This window comes from Anabrus simplex, chromosome 2, assembly GCF_040414725.1.
Source record: "Anabrus simplex isolate iqAnaSimp1 chromosome 2, ASM4041472v1, whole genome shotgun sequence".
In the NCBI taxonomy this organism is placed as follows: domain Eukaryota; kingdom Metazoa; phylum Arthropoda; class Insecta; order Orthoptera; family Tettigoniidae; genus Anabrus; species Anabrus simplex.
In genome coordinates this window covers 790,859,025-790,879,063 of record NC_090266.1, presented here as the reverse complement: position 1 = coordinate 790,879,063, position 20,039 = coordinate 790,859,025, and the positions used below count along the sequence as shown (strand labels likewise).

The window sequence follows — 20,039 nt, the reverse complement described above, 5'->3', positions numbered from 1 at the left end:
TACCTCTGATATGTCTAACATCAAACTGGAAGGCGGAAATACGAATAGCCCAGCGGGCTATACGACCAGTACGACGCGGCCTACCTAAGACCCAGCTTAAGGCTTGATTATCTGTCTCCAGGTCGAATTTGACATGTTCCAGATAGAGACGGAACTTTTCTAAGGCAAATAAGACTGCCAAACCTTCGAGCTCATAGATGGAATACTTGGCTTCTTGAGCCGACAATGTCCTAGACGCATAGGCGATGGGTCGCCTCCCTAGTTCAGTCTCTTGAAGAAGGACTGCCGCTACTGCTGACGACGATGCGTCGGTTTGGACAATGAATTTCTTCGAGAAATCAGGCATAGCAAGGACAGGGGCATTACAGAGAGCTAATTTCAGATCTTCAAAAGCGGCTTGTTGAGAAGGTCCCCACTCGAATTTGATGCCTTTCCTACGAAGAAGGTTTAAGGGCGCCGCTCTATTAGCAAAGTTAGGAATGAACTTTCTGAAGAAATTCACCATACCAATGAACCTGGCGATACCTTTAATGTCCTTGGGAGGTTTAAAATCACGGATGGCCTGTGTTCTAGAATGATCGACTGCTACACCATCGGGTGACACAATATGCCCTAGGAATGACATAGAGGGCTTAGCAAAGGCAACCTTGGACAACTTAACAGTTAACCCAGCCTTACGAAGGCGATCAAGAACTTCTCGCAGATGATCTAGATGTTCTTCAAAAGTCTCTGAAAATACTACGACATCATCTAAGTAGTGATATAAGTACTCGAATTTGATGTCGGAGAAGACCCTATCTAGCAGCCTAGTGAGCACAGCTGCTCCCGTGGGGAGCCCGAAAGGCACGCGGTTGTATTCATATAAATTCCAGTCCGTGGCGAACGCTGTAAGGTGTTTAGACTCTTCGGCAAGGGGAATTTGATTATAGGCCTGATTTAAGTCCAAGATGGTGAAGAACTTGGCCTTACGAAACCATGAAAAACAAGAATGAAGGTCGGGAAGGGGCACAGATTGTAACACCACCTTCCGATTGAGAGCCCTGTAATCAATGACAGGCCTGAAGCCTCCTTGGGGTTTCGGTACTAGAAAAATAGGCGAAGAATACGCTGACTTAGAGGGCCTAATAATACCGTCCTTCAACATCTGATCGATGATTTCCTTCAGAGCCTTCATTTTAGGTGGAGATAGCCTATACGGTGGAAAACGGACAGGAATCGAATCCGTAACCTCAATTTTGTATTCAATAAGGTCAGTAACACCAAGAGTATCAGAGAACACCTCGGGAAACGACTGACACAGTTTGCGAATACTATCAGCCTGCTCCTCAGGTAGATGTCTAAGGTCTAACAACATCTCATCCTGGGTAGGCGAAATAGAAGAACATGACACAGAATTACACTTTAATAGTGGTATTTTACAACTAGAAGCAAATTTGAATGTGCACGACCTAGACTTGAGATCGAGCACAAGACCAGTGTGAGAGATAAAGTCAGCTCCCAATATAATGGGGCAAGACAATTGCTTGGCCACAAACAATTTAATTTTCCATGTAAACTTAAAAACACGAATTTTGACCAGTAAGGAACCTAGAATTTCTAATGGAGATGAATTAGCCGAAACGTATTGAACAGGAGAAGAGACATAGTCAGGAAGTTTACAAACCGATTTCAATTTAGAATACCATTCAGCCGCAATAATCGAACAAACACTACCTGAATCTAAGAGAGCTGTTATAGGCTCGTTATTTAACTCAATCTTAAGAAAAGGAACAGGTGCGGGGGTATCCGCCGCAATCCTAAGACATTCTTTAGGGCATTCAAAAGATGAATTTGAAGGCTGATCGTTCTCTGCATTTACAATCTGTTTACTAGGGGCTGAGTCTCGGGAAGATGGATTAGTCGACACAACCGAAGCCACTAGTCACTTTTTATTATTGGCATAGGTGGAATTTGCACCAGAAGTTGAGCAGGAGGGGGTGCTATTTGAGTTCGGACAATTCTTGGCGATATGTGAGAAGGCCCCACATTTAAAACAGCCTTGCGCTGAACCAGCTCCATTATTTGCCCTACTACTTTTGACCAATGGACATTTATTGCGAAGATGGTCAGGCGACCCGCAAGCATAACATTTACGGGGTGTAACTGGTCGGCGAGGTGGAGGCCGAGTGTTACTAAAGGAAGGCGGGGGTTCTTTCGCTACACGCAAAGAATCGGCGTATCTAACTCCTTCCGCTGAGACGGCCAACGCTTCAAGTTCAGAAAAAGTTTGCGGGCACGCCGCAAAACACAAGTATGACCTATAAGATGGTGAAATACCTTCCACAATAGCTTGTACAATTTGGTCCTCAGGGAAGTGAAGAGCAAACACCCTGGTATAAAACTTAATGTCTTGTATGAAATCAGCCAAGTTTTCATCCAACCTCTGTACTCGATAATAGTATTTCTGAATCAGAGATGACCTTGCGCGGGCAGGAATAAAATTAGCAAGTAGATGTGCATGAAAATCTTCGATGGATGACTGTTCAGCTATGGCTCTTACTATTTTGTCGGAGAGAATACCAATAGCATACGGATAGACAATTTTCAAGATTTGACACGGAGACAGAGAAAAAACAAGGGCATGATCCTGAAATTCCACTAGAAATCTTAAAAATGAAATTACGTCACTGGTGGTATTAACAGAAAACTTGGATATACCTCTGAGCAACATTGCCAATGGATGAGGCAAGCTACTAAATCCGGGTGACATAGTAGGTAAAGGTTTCAATGGCAAGGAAGTCAATTCAGAACGGATGTTACTCAATGATGCACGACGTTCAGATTCGTTGTCCAATGGGGCAGGGATAGTTTGAGCAGCAACGGTTATCCTATTAACTTCTCCCTTGGGAGGCGCTTCCTCACTACCTGCATTCACTATGGTGGGTTGATCAGATTTGGGAGGAACTTCCCCAGTTAACAATTGAGTGACCTTACTAGATAATTCAGAAATATTTCCCAGGAGCGTACTAGCTTCCTTCCTCTGAACGTCATTCAGTTTTAGAGACAACAGATCGTTAACCCTATTCGAAAAATGATATAGCCTGCCTTGCACACGCTTAATTTGATTAGGAGACGGATCATTTTCATCAAAAAAACTAACTACAGAAGCTAGCCCAGTAATATTCTCCGTGATCGTGGAAAGCGAGTCGTCAATTTCTTTCTCTCCCAAATTGGGGATGGAAATGGGCAAATCAAGAGACTCTCTAAGCTTGTTAGTGTCTATTGCAACCGTGCCTCCAGATTGCACATTTCTGATAGTTAATTCATAGATCAACTCCTCCTTGCGCAAATAGTTAAGAAGGAGAACATCGCGAGGGCCGGGCATGGTGACAGAACAATTTTGAAAAACTCAAAAAATTCCAGCAACTGGGAAAATAGTTAGAGTTCGGAACAAACAATGTTTAGCCGTCAAAAGGGGCTAAATTGAGACCCATTCAACCACGCTCTGCTACCACTTGTTACCGTGTTTTAGCGGTAGGTAGAGGTGTAAGAAGGTGCGGGCGTGAATGGGTTTTCAAACTACGGAATCAAAGTTAATGTAAAATTTAACGAGGTTATATTTTCTTTTCAATATTAAGTAATAACAAAGAACAGGTACTTAGTAGCCAAAACACAATTTGAAATGTACAATTACAGGGGTTACAGAGTTTGGGCTTCGAGCCCAGAGTTCACAATTCTTGAGCAACTAGCCCAACTTTCCGATATACAAATTTTAACAAAGGGGCAGAAGACCCCAATCAAACCCTGGAGCACTTGCTCCAAATTACACAGTTAAGCCTCCCCGAGGCACACAACACTCCGTTTCCAAAAGAGCCACCCGCTCTTTAATTTAAGCCTCTCCCAGGCCACACCAAACTCCACCTTCAAGTTGTCCACAACGGACACAAACCCAGGGGTAAAATACCCAATCTACTGAGGTCTATTAAATGAAAAGCAGGTTAATTAAATGACCTCTAAAACAATTTGAGAGGAGGCGAACTTGCACTCCTAATACACTTTGATTTTAAAACCTACCTTGGCACTAGGCCGTTATTACAAGGGCTAATCCCATACTACAGAGGTGACTTAATAGCAATTTACATTACATTACGGAAGAATAGGTTGAGAAACAATAAGTTCACCTCAAAACATTATGAGTGGGAGCTCGAGAGGGTTAGCACTCTCTATCCCAGTATGTAGCTTTTCAAGAGAATAGAAGAAAAGACTAGTTACATTTTAGGAAAAGGTTACATGGTGGAACGCTTCGCACCCGCCCCGAGAGTTAAACTGCTGAGCAAGAAAAGAAAGAATTTATTAATCGGCCATTACCTTATTGTTGACCGCTGCCGAAGAAAGAGGCGCCTCCCGCCTCCTGCTAGGTACTTAACACACTGAAAGATGGAACAGAAGTGGCCCAGAGACCCAAAAATCAGCAGTTTAAATACTCTCGCGGAAGTTTCTAGGCGTTAGGGGAAAGAAAACACCCGCCCACAATGTTTTTATTGGATAGGACCCCGCAACAGATACAAGTTGGGGGAAAATACACCAGATTGGTCAGAAATTACTAAAAGAAATTCGGGATTGGATAAATCTAAAACAAGGGGAAAAAGAGGGGTAAACAGCCAACTTAAACCATAACAGAAAGAAATTTAACAAGAAACAAACTTTTGAAATAAAAATTTCTCCAACAACATAGTTCTTTGACTCCGCACTAGGGTGCACTATTGTTGATCTTCAGTAGTGTCCTCTAGAAGAGAAAGTTCACACTTCTTACTTCAAGCGAAACAAAAACACATCAAAGTGACACAGTTCAAAAACTCAAAATTTTCCACGTGGTGACATCTTCTGAGAAAGTAGAGAATTAATAGAGTAGATAAAGTTCAACCTTCCTCCAGAAGAGGAGTTTCAACTGGCGCAACTTTTAAATAAACGGTGTAGAGGTGTACCGCCCGGTACAATAATAATAATAATAATAATAATAATAATAATAATAATAATAATAATAATAATAATAATAATAATAATATTGCATTTTTGTCCGGCTCCTTAGTTGAAATATCAGTGAAGTGGCTTTCAGTTCTGAGAACCGCGCGTGCCATTCCCGGCCGGGTCGGAGATTTTAACTTTAAATGGTTAATTCCCTTGGCTCGAGTACTGGATTTTGTGTTGTCCCCAGCATTCCTGTAACTCACACAACATGCATAACATGTCTTCCACCACATTTACACGCAATTCCCTGTGCACCGAAGATGCCACCCACCTTCGCTTTAGAGTCTGTCTAATAAGTGCTGCACCAGGCTAACAATAGCCGCACAGTTTTATTCGTAATGCATTTCTTGAGATAGGTAGAATAATAACCGGAATAGTAATCGCGTTACCGAAGGATTATATAACGTACGATTATAAATAGTTGAATTTCCTTTTGTGACCTGTATGAAATCTAGCAACCACTGTTATTAGAGTAGACATACTGCTGCGTGTGTGTTTGTAATTAGATTACTCCTGTTACATGAGTCCATTCGTAGTTAGTAGAAACCACGACCAGTGTGTATGTACGGACTGACCTATGTTGGTCCATTTGATAGCTAGAATGTAGAACATAATACAATCACTATCGCTTTATCTGTGTTATAGTCAAGAAATTACTGAAATTCAAAAATGGAATAAGTTGCTCCATTGGTTCACATTCAGTTTCTCACGGGCATATTTAAAGAATAGTCTAGTAATATTTTATTGGTGACGATCACGAGATAACCAAATATGTTCCTTCCTTACACAGGTTGAGATGATTTTGGAAACATATGCTGTTAACGATACATTTGGTAAAAATACGTCTCGAATACTTCCTATTGGTAATGTAAGGGAATAGTAATTCTTTGTTTGTAGAAATATATCACTGAGTGGATATGACATATTGAAACACTGAATAACCTCACTGGAAGTTATAGAAATGTTCTTGTAAACAACTTTACGCATACTGATGACGGCAAAGTAAGATTGGCCATATATTACGAAGTAACGTTGGACTACAGTCGCATTCTGTAACCTAGGCTGGGAGATCACCCTTAGTACCCATGACATCCAATTGTATACCGTGCTTCATTATCAGTAATGTCCCTTTTGTACCAACTGGAGGGCCACATTTGTGAAGTACGCTTCGTATCCATACATGGTTCGTTATTAACATAATTTGTTGTGCCGTAGCTGTGTGTTTGTGAAATAAAACACCCTTTCGAGAAGCAAATTAACAGCAAACCGAACTTCATTAAACTTCAGCTCCATTACGTCGTAAATAAAACATAAACATGGTAGAAACAAAACAAATAGACACGCCTAGGGGTAGAACTGCGGGAGCAGAAACAAATACACAATGTACCGTGTGATGTACAGTACGTGCTCATCGTACGTACAGAAGGGCTCAATTAACATTATCAACAGCCAAGTTTAATGACACAATATTTGAGGAAAATGTAATTGATACATTATGAATATTGACCCAGGAGCTAAACGTTTTTAGTGCTAGGCCTACACCCTGTAAGCAATTAGTAAAGGCGAGAGCCATGACACGAGCCACAAGAGCGAATGGCTAATGCTTCCTTTTGGCGGCCAATGTTGACCATACTGCTGTATGTCATAGCCCTCAGGATACACCCCATGTGGTCGCATGATTCATCGTAACTGCGTGTACTTAGCTGGAAGCATCAACAAGCGTTCCAGTATTATCCTAGCAATGTGCTACAAATTTTGGGAATCTCATTCCTCTCCTGAAAATGATACACAATCGTGTATTTAGGTAGGGTTCACGAAAGCTCTGCAGAATTATTCATTCGACCATTCATGTATCTTAGAGATTATTACTCTACACTATGTAATGTTTTATCTCGTATAATACATCTTAATTTGTTTAGAATAAAATACTCCCATCCTCTAGTACAGGATTTTTTTTGCTAGTTGTTTTACGTCGCACCGACACAGATAGGTCTTACGGCGACGATGGGACAGGAAAGGGCTAGGAGTAGGAAGGAAGCGGCCGTGGTCTTAATTAAGGTACAGCCCCAGCATTTGCCTGGTGTAAAAATGGGAAACCACGGAAAACCATTTTCAGGGCTGCCGACAGTGGGGTTCGAACCTACTATCTCCCAAATACTGGATACTGGCCGCACATAAGCGACTGCACCTATCGAGCTCGGTAGTACAGGATTTGACACTGAGGAGAGAATAGATTTCTTTTGATACACCCAAAATTTTTCGTATTACAGTTAAATTGTGCAGTAAGTACTACATTAAACATTATAATGAATCTAATAAGTGTTTACACCAATTCACCAAATTGACATTTTAAAATTTTGGTCCTAGATGTTAAAACAGTGTTATATAATCCACGAAAACATATATCCTACCGTTCAAAAGGTAAGTTAGTGCTTCCTTCATTCTATTTTATTTAGATTGATGCTTTCACGATCCGCGATTGTAGACATCATAATAAACGTTTGGGCTATCACCGTGCCAGAAAACAAGATAAAATTATTTATGTTTCTCAAAGTAATTTCCTCCGCGTCTTCAGAAGAAAATCTCATCTGTTCACGAGCAAAACTAATAATATGAATATGAAATTAAGAAAGCTTTACTTTTGGTCCATAGTAAGTGGTACTCTCGCTCGTCACTAGATGGCTCACTTGGCGGAGAGTGAATCATCTCGTGATGGGGAGAGTATGAATTTGGGAAACACCGAAACGAAATTACAGTAATGGAAGGACATATTCTCAACATATTTTCCTCTTCCATTATTTCTCCACGTAACAAACAACGACTCTCTTCATTTTTCTCTCTTTGACAATTATCCTCATGCACTAGCGGAAAATATAATCACAGCACCAAAAGAAAATTGTGCTAGATAAACGAAATTCGGTCTGGAGTGAGGGAGGGGGTGCGTGTTTGCACATCCGAGAGACGACGCATATTCAAATTTGCGCATTAGTCGACGAAGAGTGGTGCTAGTAGCAAATTTGTATTACTTACGCACTGTACACTTCGTGAGCGTTATTCTTCGTCCGATGTTGACGTTGTGAGGTAGGTGTGAGTCAAAGATGCGTTTAAGGAGACGCAGAAAGCAGTTCCTATTGGTAATGTTTTGGCAAGAAGGATCAAGGGAGGAGACCGCTTCAAGTTTACCGAGGCCCGGCCACAAGTTGGCCACTGCAGAGACGAAAGACAGCCGTATTTTTCGCATGGCTGTGGTGGATCGTACTGGTACTGTACCTTCAGCAGCCATTGCGGATTCAGTTGACACCAGAGTGACACAGCAAACTGTAACAAATCGATTACTTGAACGACAGCCAAATGTCCTGTAGCGTTCATGCCACTAACTCCGAATCACTGCCATCTGAAACTTCAGTGGCGTCAAGATAGAGCTCATTGGATAGTGGAGTGAAGAACTGTTGTGATCTCAAATGAGATCCGTTTCTGTCTTGGTGCTAGTGATGGCCGTAGTTTGGTAAGAAGGAGACCAGGTGAGCACTTTGAACCAAGCTGTCTCCTGCGCAGACACTCTGGACCTACACCAGGAGTTATGGTCTGTGGAGCGATTTCATTTGACATCAGGGGCACTCTCGTCGGTATCCCAAGAATCTTGACAATGAATTTGTATGTCACAGTGGTGATTAAATCGGCTGTGCTGCTATTCATTCGCAGTATTCAAGGGAGTGTTTTCCAGCAGGATAACGCTCGTTCTCATGCTGCTGCTTACATCCAACGTGTTCTATGGAGTGTCGACCAGTCGCCTTGGCCTGCGAGATCACCAGAATTTTCGCCCATTGAACATGTATGGAAATTTGGAGGACGCAAAGTCCAGTGTCATCAATACAAGCATTAACCCTTGTTGATTTGACTGACCAAATGGCAACAAGCGTTTGAGAAAATACTATTTGTATCTCGGTGAAAACAAGCAGTTATCCTGGTCCCGGAGTACTTGTATTCAGGACTTAGTTACCGACCACCCGCGGTAAGATCTCCGTGATGTGCGATTATTTTTGCGCCCCAGTTTGGTCAGTACATGTAGATACCCGCTATATTTTAAACATTTTATTTCCTACTATCGGTTTTGCTAATACATTGTTAATACTTCTTTTTCTTTTCTACCGCTTTCCCCATACATGTGGGGTCGCGGGTGTGAACTGTGTCGCACATGTGGATTTTACCCTGTTTTACGGCCAGATGCCCTTCCTGACGCCAATCTTATATGAAGGGATGTAATCCCCATTGCGTGTTTCTGTGGTGGTTGGTACTGTAGTGTGTTGTGTGAATATGAAGAGGAAAGTAATACATTGCCACTACTTATTACTGTTATAATTGCCTTCCTTTTTACAGCTCTTTCCACAACTGTGGTGTTGTGGGTGGGAAATGCGTCACACGTGTGGATTTGGCCCTGTTTAACGGCCGGGTGCCCTGACTCAAATCCTATATGGAGGGATGTAATCGCTATTGCTTGTTTCTGTGGTGATTTTTGTAGTATGGTATGTTGTCGAAAATGAAGAGAGGGGTATTGGGACAAACACAAGAATCCAGTCCCCAAGCCCGAGCTATTAAAATACCCCCACCTAGCCGGAAACCGAAATCGGAACACTCCGAACCGAGGTCAGTACACTGACCATTAAGCCAGTGAGTCGGACTATTGCTATCATAATGTGTGGGAAAACTCAACTTGATACTATGCGTTACTTATAAGCACATCCCTTAAGAGATGAATAGCCATAAAAGTTTGAATACGAGAATGTATTAAACACAATATCTCATACGGTGAAAATGAATGAGAATTACAGTAAATGATTGGGAGTGACCTTTCCCGTAACTTTTGTTATGTACAGGTTTTAAATAAAAATATATTTTCGGGGGTATTTTGAAATTTGTGAAAAATAATATAACTGTGAAATCTCTGTGGCTTTACCTTACACGGTAAAATGACACGAAACGTAAATGATCGGAAAATATATTCTAAACAACTTTCGTTTTGTACAGGTTTTCGACACGGCGAATATTAACGGAGAAATCTGACATTTACTGCCTTGGCCTCCGTAAAATTACTAACTCATTTTGTTACTATAGTTACCATTATAATGCATGAGACAACTCTACTCATTGATGGGAGCGTCTTATAACGTGCTACTTTCAGAGCTGAAAACAAGCAATTGTCCAATTTCATTTTGAAACACTTTCGGATCTGTTTCTTCATCCATAAGCATAACAGACTGGCGTCACTTTCTTCAAAACTCATACCGCAGAAATACGTAAATTCACACACATTTCGAAACTAATAATACTAAATAATCTTCCGCGCTTAATAAAACCATATTTCGGTTGTATCAAGGTTAAACCAGGTAGCCTGTACTTCGCTGAAATTGCAAAAAGTGTGATCTAGCCATGTGCCGAATACATACGTTTAATTCAGCTGAACGGACATTTGACTAAAACATGGCGGAGTCAATCAGACTGAAGCACTCGTTTGCCACACTGTACATACAGAGTCACTGTACAGCTAATAGACCAATCTCGAACTCTGGACGACCCTCAATAATCATCAATGAATCAGCAAACAATCGGAAATTCCGGAATCTCCTGTGTCCCTTTACAAGCAGTGCTCAACGCGCCTATGATTTTAATGTTATTTTGAACTTTGTTTACCTTATTGATGGTAGCGTTTAGCTTTAAATTGAAGTGTAATGTTTAAAAATCAGTTTGTTATTTTAAGAAAAAGAATAAATATGAAGCTCGAGAATTTCCAGTCGAGAAAGTTCGGCTTTTCTTTCTTTCTTTCTTTCTTTCTTTCTTAATCCCTTTATCCTTTAAGGTTGGTTTTTCCCTCGGACTCGGCGAGGGATCCCACCTCTACCGCCTGAAGGGCAGTGTCCTGGAGCGTGATACATTGGCTCGGGGGATACAACTGCGGAGAATGGTCAGTAGCTCGCCCAGGCGGCCTCACATGCTATGCTGAACAAGAGCCTTGGTGGGGGATTGGGAGATTGGAAAGGATAGACAACGAAAAGGAAGAGAAGCGGCCGCGGCCTTAAGTTAGGTACCATCCCGGCATTTGTTTGCAGGAGAAGTAGGAAACCACGGAAAACCACTTCCAGGATGGCTGAGGTGGGAATCGAACCCACTTCTACTCAGTTGAACCCCAGAGGCTGGTTGAACCCCGTTCCAGCTTTCGTACTACTTTTCAAATTTCGTGGCAGCGCCGGGAATCGAACCCGGGCCTTCGGGGGTGGCAGCTAATCACACTAACCACTACACCACAGAGGCGGACGGGTTTTCTTTCTACTTCAGTTTGTTCGCAGTCGACGCCACGGGATATTCATTCGCTAGCAAGGTTGTTTATATATAATATTATCTTGATTTTTAACGTTTATATCATATATTTAAATCTTTTAATTGTACATACAACAATGTTGTTCAGCGTCACAGTAGAGTATTGGGAGATATTGCATGAAAAAACGATTCATTCCATGGTTGATTATATTTTCCGAGGGATGAATTATCATCTTCATACAACTACCTTCTTTTTTATCTGGTTACCTTCCAGGATCGGTTTTTCCCTCGGACTAAACAAGGGATCCCACCTCTACCGCCTCAAGGGCAGTGTCCTGGAGCTTCAGACTCTGGGTCGGGGGATGAAACTGGGGGATGACCAATACCTCGCTCAGGTGGCCTCACCTGCTATGCCGAACAGGGGCCTTGCGGGGGGATGGGAAGATTTCAAAGGATAGGCAAAGAAGAGGGAAGGTAGTGGTCATGGCCTTAAGTTAGGTACCATCGCGGCATTTGCCTGGAGGAGGAGTGGGAAACCACGGAAAACCACTTCCAGGATGGCTGAGGAGGGAATCGAACCCCTCCTCTACTCAGTTGACCTCCCGAGGCTGAGTGGACCCCGTTCCAGCCCGCGCAACACGTTTCAAATTTTGTGGCAGAGCCAGGAATCGTGCCCGGGCCCCGAGGGTGGCAGCTAATCACACTAACGACTACACCACAGAGGCGAACTCATACAATTATTCTATTTGAAATGCCTTAAATATTCAATCTATAATACAATTTCAATATTTTTATAACGAAAATTAAAATGTAGTTCTAAGATTGAAGTAGCCCGGCGACGTAGGGGGCAACGCGTCCGCCTGTCACCCGGCTGCCCCGGGTTCTATTCCCGTCCGGGTCATGGGTTTTTAATTGTAAATGATTAATATCCCTGGCCTGGGGACTGGGTGTTTGTGTCGTCCTTGACGTTCCTTTCAACACTTCATACTTCCGCCATTAGAAAATACACGCAGGTTCCTCACATATGGTGCATGTAGGGGCAAAAGATATTTCTAGGCTGACGCCGCGAACAAATAGCATTTAAAAAAAAAAAGATTGAAGTAGGCCTATATGGCAGCATACAAGTAATATACAACTAATATAATTGTTTCCTAATGATTTCTTGTAGTCCGCCTCTGTAGTGTAGTGGTTAGTGTGATTAGCTGCCACCCCCGGAGGCACGGGTTCGATTCCCGGCTCTGCCACGAAATTTGAAAAAGTAGTACGAGGGCTGGAACGGGGTCCACTCAGCCTCGGGAGGTCAACTGAGTAGATGTGGGTTCGATTCTCACCTCAGCCATCCTGGAAGTGGTTTCCCGTGGTTTCCCACTTCTCCTCCAGGCAAATACCGGGATGGTACCTTAACGGACGGCCGCTTCCTTCCCTCTTCCTTGTCTATCCATTTCAATCTTTCCATCCCCCCGCAAGGCCCCTGTTCAGCATAGCAGGTGAGGCTGCCTGGGCGAGGTAAAGGTCATCCTCCCCAGTTGTGTCCCCGACCCAGAGTCTGAAGCTCCAGGGCACTGCCCTTGAGGCGGTAGAGGTGGGATCCCCTACTGAGCCTGAGGGAAAAACCGACCCTGGGGGATTAAGGGATAAAGAGGAAGAAGAAGATTTCTTGTATTGGAAAATTAATCCGTATTCTAGTCAGTCTGAAACATGTTCATATACAGTGTGATTTAACAGCCCCTTCCAATATCGTTCGCTGCAGACCAACTAACGTGCACATGGTTATAGGGGTGCTATTCCCCTGCAGGCGTGCTGCATGGTACTAATGTTCAGTGAGCACATTTTTACACACGATTCTCAACCCTAGTGAAATGTTATATCATCCGTTCACAAAAAATGACGCCTTGAAATCCTGTAGCAACGTCGTTTTACCATGTAACTATGTTAATGTGTCGTGCCTCGTGGCCGGGTGTAACGAAGAGAGAAATCAATGCATAAAACTAGGTAACAGCAGAGCAATTAATCTCTTAATGGCTTATGTATTCTGTTATTCTCGTCGTACTGCCAGCATGTTTCCAGCACTGTAGCGTAGCGGATGTGTGTAGGCGTTCGCTTAGCAATCGTCGGATTGTGCTAGCGGCGATTCGAATCGTTCATCGCTCAGATATTTTTGCGTCAGTGTGTTGTTTGAATACGTAAACACAGGCCCACGTTTGATACATTTAAACAGTAGAATGACGCTGTTATTCATCTTGTGCCATGCGCATACTCCGCTGGTTAGGGCCTGAATGTACTATAATCTCTGTTGTAGTTCGGCATGTTTTCCACAGAGGAATACGTTGACATATTCCTCATTTCTGGGGAAGTAAGACAAACCGCGTGCGAGTGACTACATCTGTACCAGGAACGGTTTCCCGACAGGCGACACCAGGCAGCTACGACAATCCGTTGTTTTGAAAATTGCCTAAGGAGAATTGGCGTGATTTTCATTCAGCCACCAGTCGGCGATAGGCCCGTTAAATCGGGTGAAACAGAAGAGGCCGTTCTGGAGGTAGCTCGTAATAATCCACGCATCAGTACAAGGGCGGTTGCACGACAAGTGATCACCAGCCAGCCGTTCGTCTGGCGAATACTGCATGAACATAAATTTCACCCATACCATCTTGAGCTATACCAAGAGCTCTATGGGCGGGATTTCGAAGCTCGAATGGAGTTCTGTCGGTGGCTATTAGGCAGCCTGGCCAATAATGCAGCATTCGTATCGCACATCTTGTTCTCGGACGAATCGGGCTTCCACAATAATGGGAACGCCAATCGCCACAACATACACTATTGGAGTCCAGACAATCCTCACTGGGTGCGACAGGCGGCCCATCAAGTACGGTGGGGTGTGAATGTTTGGTATGTAATCTTGGGGGATCGCCTGAGTGGACCTTATTTCTTTGAGGGTTTTTGGACGGGCCCACGCTACTTGCACTTTCTGCGTCAGGAACTCCCACAGCTGCTTGAGGGTGCGACTTAATTTTGATGTCCAATACAAATACAAACCCCGTGGATACCCACAAAAACGTATCTACCTGTGGTATCAGTTGTTCCTGAGGAAAGTTTGCCTGTGAGAAACATATACAGTACCATGCGCTCATTCTCTTTCTGAGCGACTGCACAATGGCAGACATACGGTACGCATAATTCAAATTATGAAATCCATACTTGACGATTGAATGGAATGACTGTTACATAATTTCGTCCCGTGATAGTTTCATATAGACCGGGCGAGTTGGCCGTGCGCGTAGAGGCGTGCGGCTGTGAGCTTGCATCCGGGAAATAGTAGGTTCGAATCCCACTATCGGCAGCCCTGAAAATGGATTTCCGTGGTTTCCCATTTTCACACCAGGCAAATGCTGGGGCTGTACCTTAATTAAGGCCACGGCCGCTTCCTTCCAACTCCTAGGCCTTTCCTATCCCATCGTCGCCATAAGACCTATCTGTGTCGGCGCGACGTAAAGCCCCTAGCAAAAAAAAAAAGTTTCATATAGAGGAATTCACTTTACTAAAGCATCAGCTTTTATCATGCGTATTAAGATTGGATGATCAATATTTGAAAAATATTCAAGAACAATGTTCAGATATCATTGTTGAGATTACATCAGTCACATTACTGAAACCTCCCGACAATGATTGTAGACTATCCTCATAGTATAACCTATTACCAATCGATAATTAAAATGTTATCATAAAAATCTGCATGGATAGGCCTATAAGTAAATACAAATTAATTAATAAGACACGAACGTATGATCAGTAAAACTTCAATGCATACATCGCCTGTGTCCAGTTCCTCCGAATGATTATCATTTTTGTGTCATTTGTTTCATCTCTTACATTCTTCAGTGTCTTACATTACAGTTTCTTGTCAGTTATATACATTGCTGACGTTAATTATTTTTACTTTCATCTAGTGACTGTTATACATTGATTCATTTAATCAACCACATACAATAAATTTCAAAATTTAGGAGGTGTTTACCGACTTGGCCTGTGATTGTTAGGACTCGGGTTCGATTGCCGACTAGGTGGGGATTTTAGCCGTTTCTAGTTAATTTCCACAGCTCGTGAACTGGACGTTTGTAATCGTCTTAACAAGTACACCTTCATTTACGTAAAACAGATGACACTTCTAGCCACACGCAGTAGTAAATACATACATTCACATAGGGTTGACGTCAAGAAGGACACTCATCTGTGAATTTGAGCTGAATCAGCATTAGTGCCCAACCTAAAATAATTGGTATAAAGGTCATTCCTAAACTCATCGGACAATTCTTTTTTTGCTAGTGGCTTTACGTCGCACCGACACAGATAGGTCTAATAGCGACGATGGGATGGGAAAAGCCTAGGAGTTAGAAGGAAGTGGTCGTGGCCTTAATTAAGGTATAGCTCCAGCATTTGCCTGGTGTGAAAATGGGAAACCACGGAAAACCATCTTTAGGGCTGCTGACAATGGGATCCGAATTTATTACCTCCCAGATGCAAGCTCACAGCCGCGTGCCCCTAACCGCACGGCCAACTCTCCCGGTCATCGTGCAATTAGATTCACTTACGAATATTTAATTTATTGTTAAGAATGTAATTTTATTAATAAGTAAGGATTTTTATACCAACAAGAATTATATAATGCAAGTGAAAGAGTTTTTAATAATAGGCCTATCGTCTTTACTTCAAGATGTACCGGGCGAGTTGGCCGTGCGCGTAGAGGCGCGCGGCTGTGAGCTTGCATCCGGGAGATAGTAGGTTCGAATCCCACTATCGGCAGCCCTGAAAATGGTTTTCCGTGGTTTCCCATTTTCACACCAGGCAAATGCTGGGGCTGTACCTTAATTAAGGCCACGGCCGCTTCCTTCCAACTCCTAAGCCTTTCCTATCCCATCGTCGCCATAAGACCTATCTGTGTCGGTGTGACGTAAAGCCCCTAGCAAAAAAAAAACTTCAAGATGTAAATACATCTCCTCCTATATGCATTTCAAACTTAAACAAGTATGGAGACATCCACGCTACCATTGTCGTCCTTTCCTTACAACTATTCAATGGGAGTCTTTCTTTCCACAGCTGACGATATTTTAATTCCTTCCATCTTTCCTGAATGTACAATGCTGTCAGTTTGAATTGCTGTACAAGCAGCTACAAGTAGTGCCAACAACTTCACTGACTTCCACTATCGATCCATCCCTATAAATTCACTGAGAACTTTATGACTTCTTCTAGTTTACCTCTCAAGTTATACTCATCCTTAGAAGGCGACAATTTTCTACCTCATTCTTTGAAACCACTTCTATATTTTATGTACTGTATACATTTTCAATGTATGAATATTTATTACTAAATGTTCAAAAAGCATCATTAAAATATCTTTCATAAGTAAATATTTCCTGAGGATACCATTTCCCTACGAAAAGCTAGGATGTTTAGAATTACAGACGATGGCCTCGTGATATAATTAAATAGTGTAATAACATTTATATTGAAATTTCGCTACAATGTTCTTCTAGTAACGACTATGAAGTTCAATATTCTTATTTTCAACACAGTCAGTAGAGATATAAATTAATGAGAAAGTAATCTTTATTATATACTTACATCTTACAACATCCTTATATTCTTTGCTTTTTTTTGCTATGGGCTTTACGTCGCACCGACACAGCCTTATATTCTTTAGGATGTTAGTATGTTATAACCTGGATAACAAAGGCAGTTAGTTAAACATCTCCTGTCAAACAGAATTTTCCAAAGGAATAAAGCCCTGTAAATTAGCCTGTGAGAAACCAATAGTTTTATGTAAATTAATCTAGGGTCTGAAAACGTAGAACTTCTTGTTACGGTTAGATTGTTCCCTGGTTGAACATCTCAACAAATAACAAACTCAGCGCCTCTAACTTGTCCATGGGTTTCACACTGAAACTATCACAAGTTGAAGAACGTGGGGAGAAATTCATTTAATACAAAACAAATTGGGAAATTTTCATTGTAATAGATGTCGGTCTGTTCCCGGCCTATTCTTATCAGGTAGAGAGACAATCGAATATGTTGAGCTTCCACATTTAGAGCTCAAAGCTGGAATACTTGCACTGCATCAGTCTAACGTTGCCACTGCACTTATTGTCCGAATCGTTGGCTGAACGGTCAGCGTACTGGCCTTCGGTTCAGAGGGTTCCGGGTTCGATTCCCGGCTGGGTCGGGGATTTTAACCTTAATTGGTTAACTCCAATGGCACGGGGGCTGGGTGTATGTGTTGTATTCATCATCATTTCATCCTAATCACGACGCGCAGGTCGCCTACGGGGGTCAAATACAAAGACCTGCATCTGGCGAGCCGAACCCGTCCTGGGATAACCCGGCACTAAAAGCCATACGGCATTTCATTTTATTTACTGCACTTATTGTATCCTTTCGTGAGCCATTGGTAATAATTTGTCAGTGTGGTAATGCTAAAACCCAACTGCAGAAAATAGACGACAGTCACTATTGTGTGAAACACTTTATCTAATTAAAAATATATCCGTACGTTGTTGTGCTACTGGAGTATCCTCAGTGTTGTAGGCTCCTGTTAAGCCTAATGCAACGCTGCCTCAAGGCTAACTCGCTTCACTACCGGCTGTCAGCTACACACGCTGTAGATATCTATGTTGTACGAATGTGCTTTAAGCGTAGTGGGATTAACCATTCCGTAACTGGAAACGCCGGCTCAATGTAAATTTAAGTACGGTGAACATCAGGATGATATTTGAAAAATAAATAGCTAGTGTCCAACCTTATTATATAGTTCATATTTACTAGCTGCCTCGAGTTATCTGAAGTTCGTGGGTTCGAAGTAGTCAATTTTAGAGAATGATTACAAAATTTAGCACTCCGTTCCATGGTAGTTGTTGGCTTCTTAAAGATCTATGATGGTTCACTCAATGCCATTCAATAGCTCATTCATTGGAACTATCCGGCCGAAATCCACTTCTTTTAGTGGACTGCAGCACAATCGGAACGTCGAAACTGGTAAAGCGGCCGCCTTAGTGGCATCGCTTCAGAATGTCTGTACTCTAACTGAGGCCATATTACTACTAGAAAACATACCTTCTGTTTAATCTTCCTTATTTGATATATAGGATTGATGGCCACTTTTCACTATAATGTATTGAGAACTGATGCATCCGTCTTTCGTCATTTGATCGCTGCTCCACGGATGGTCTTTTAGAGTCGATCAGTCATCAGCTACTTCGTGACATATCTTCCACTGTTATTGGACGTACTGTACATTACATTTCCTTCATATACTGTATAAGAAAAATCCGTACAATGTATATACTGTAGTTACCTAGCCTTTGCGACAGGACACGAATGGCTGCATGCACCATCCCTTTTGACTAATTATTCCATTTTTACCCCACATACAAAGTGTCATTGTGAATAGCTTCTATTTCAGTGGGCAGTGTAAGTGTACGCTGCTTGATATCAGAACTACATACGAGCAGGTAAACAACTTCAGAGTGATGCTATTCTTGCATTATTATTAATAATAATGTACCATGAACGGACATTTTGATTTGATGCCTTTAAAGTTGTCTGAGGACAACTTCTACTTCCATTCTATTTTACGACATGGTAGGGATACGAACCTCGGTTCGGTGATCTACGACACAGTTAATTTTGTAGGGTAATCTCCAGGTATTTTACATACCGACATCGTACGGCATAGAGTTCGGAATAGATTTTCTTTCACCCTTCGAAAATCCGACAACCTCTGCCAGGTTGAACGCGCTATGTTGGGATCAGTAGGCCGACACTGCACTACTGATCCAGCTGAGCAGGGTGACTTATCTTCTGATCTCCCCACGTACTGTAACTGTTATATATACGGTACTTGTTTTTCACATCATGGGACCTTCTGAAAGTCCAATGTACGTATATTTTGGTGGAATTGATAACATTTGCCTTCGTACAATAAATCGCAGACAAATCCACTTTCCTACAGCAAACAACTTTGTTATCATTTGCAAATTCAATTTGTTCCAGGCGTTCGAGGAGCTCGAGACCTTGCTGGCGCGTAACAACATATGCATTGCTGTGAAGGAGAAGTTAGTGAAGGATTCGGGCGTCGCTGAAGAGAATTCCTACGACACTATAGTCCAGAAACTCCTCACCAAACCAAGAGCCAGGGGTAAGTGGATCGTAACGTAACATTATAATTGTAGAAGCCATGCCTTACGTAGTGCATTAAAACTTCCTTTGTATGCTACTGATATATTATTGTCCATTCGTGTAGAGGTAAATTGAGATTCACGTCAATGTCGTTATTATTATTATTATTATTATTATTATTATTATTATGTCCGACTCGTTAGCTCAATGGTCAGCGTACTGGCCTTCGGTTCAAGGGTCCTGGGTTCGATTCCCGGCCGGGTCGAGGATTTTAACCTTAATTGGTTAATTCCAATGGCCCGGGGGCTGGGTGTTTGTGCCGTCCCCAACATCCCTGCAACTCACACACCACACATAACACTATCGTCCACCACAAGAACACGCAGTTACTTAGATATGGCAGATGCCGCCCACCCTCATCGGAGGGTCTGCCTTACAAGGGCTGCACTCGGCTAGAAATAGCCACACGAAATTTATTTTTATTATTATTATGCTATTTGTTTAACATCAGACCGACACACATAGGTCTTATGGCGACTATGGGACAA

At 42.3% G+C, this 20,039-nt stretch overlaps 1 protein-coding gene across 1 annotated transcript in view; it reads left to right on the top strand.

Moving 5' to 3' along the window:
• mtt (mangetout) overlaps positions 1-20,039 on the top strand; it is a 1,300,850-nt gene that overhangs the window by 714,067 nt on the left and 566,744 nt on the right. Inside the window, exon 4 of the mRNA XM_067140048.2 lies at positions 19,366-19,510. Within this exon, the coding sequence (XP_066996149.2) occupies positions 19,366-19,510 (145 nt within the window). The remainder of the gene's footprint in view (positions 1-19,365; positions 19,511-20,039) is intronic.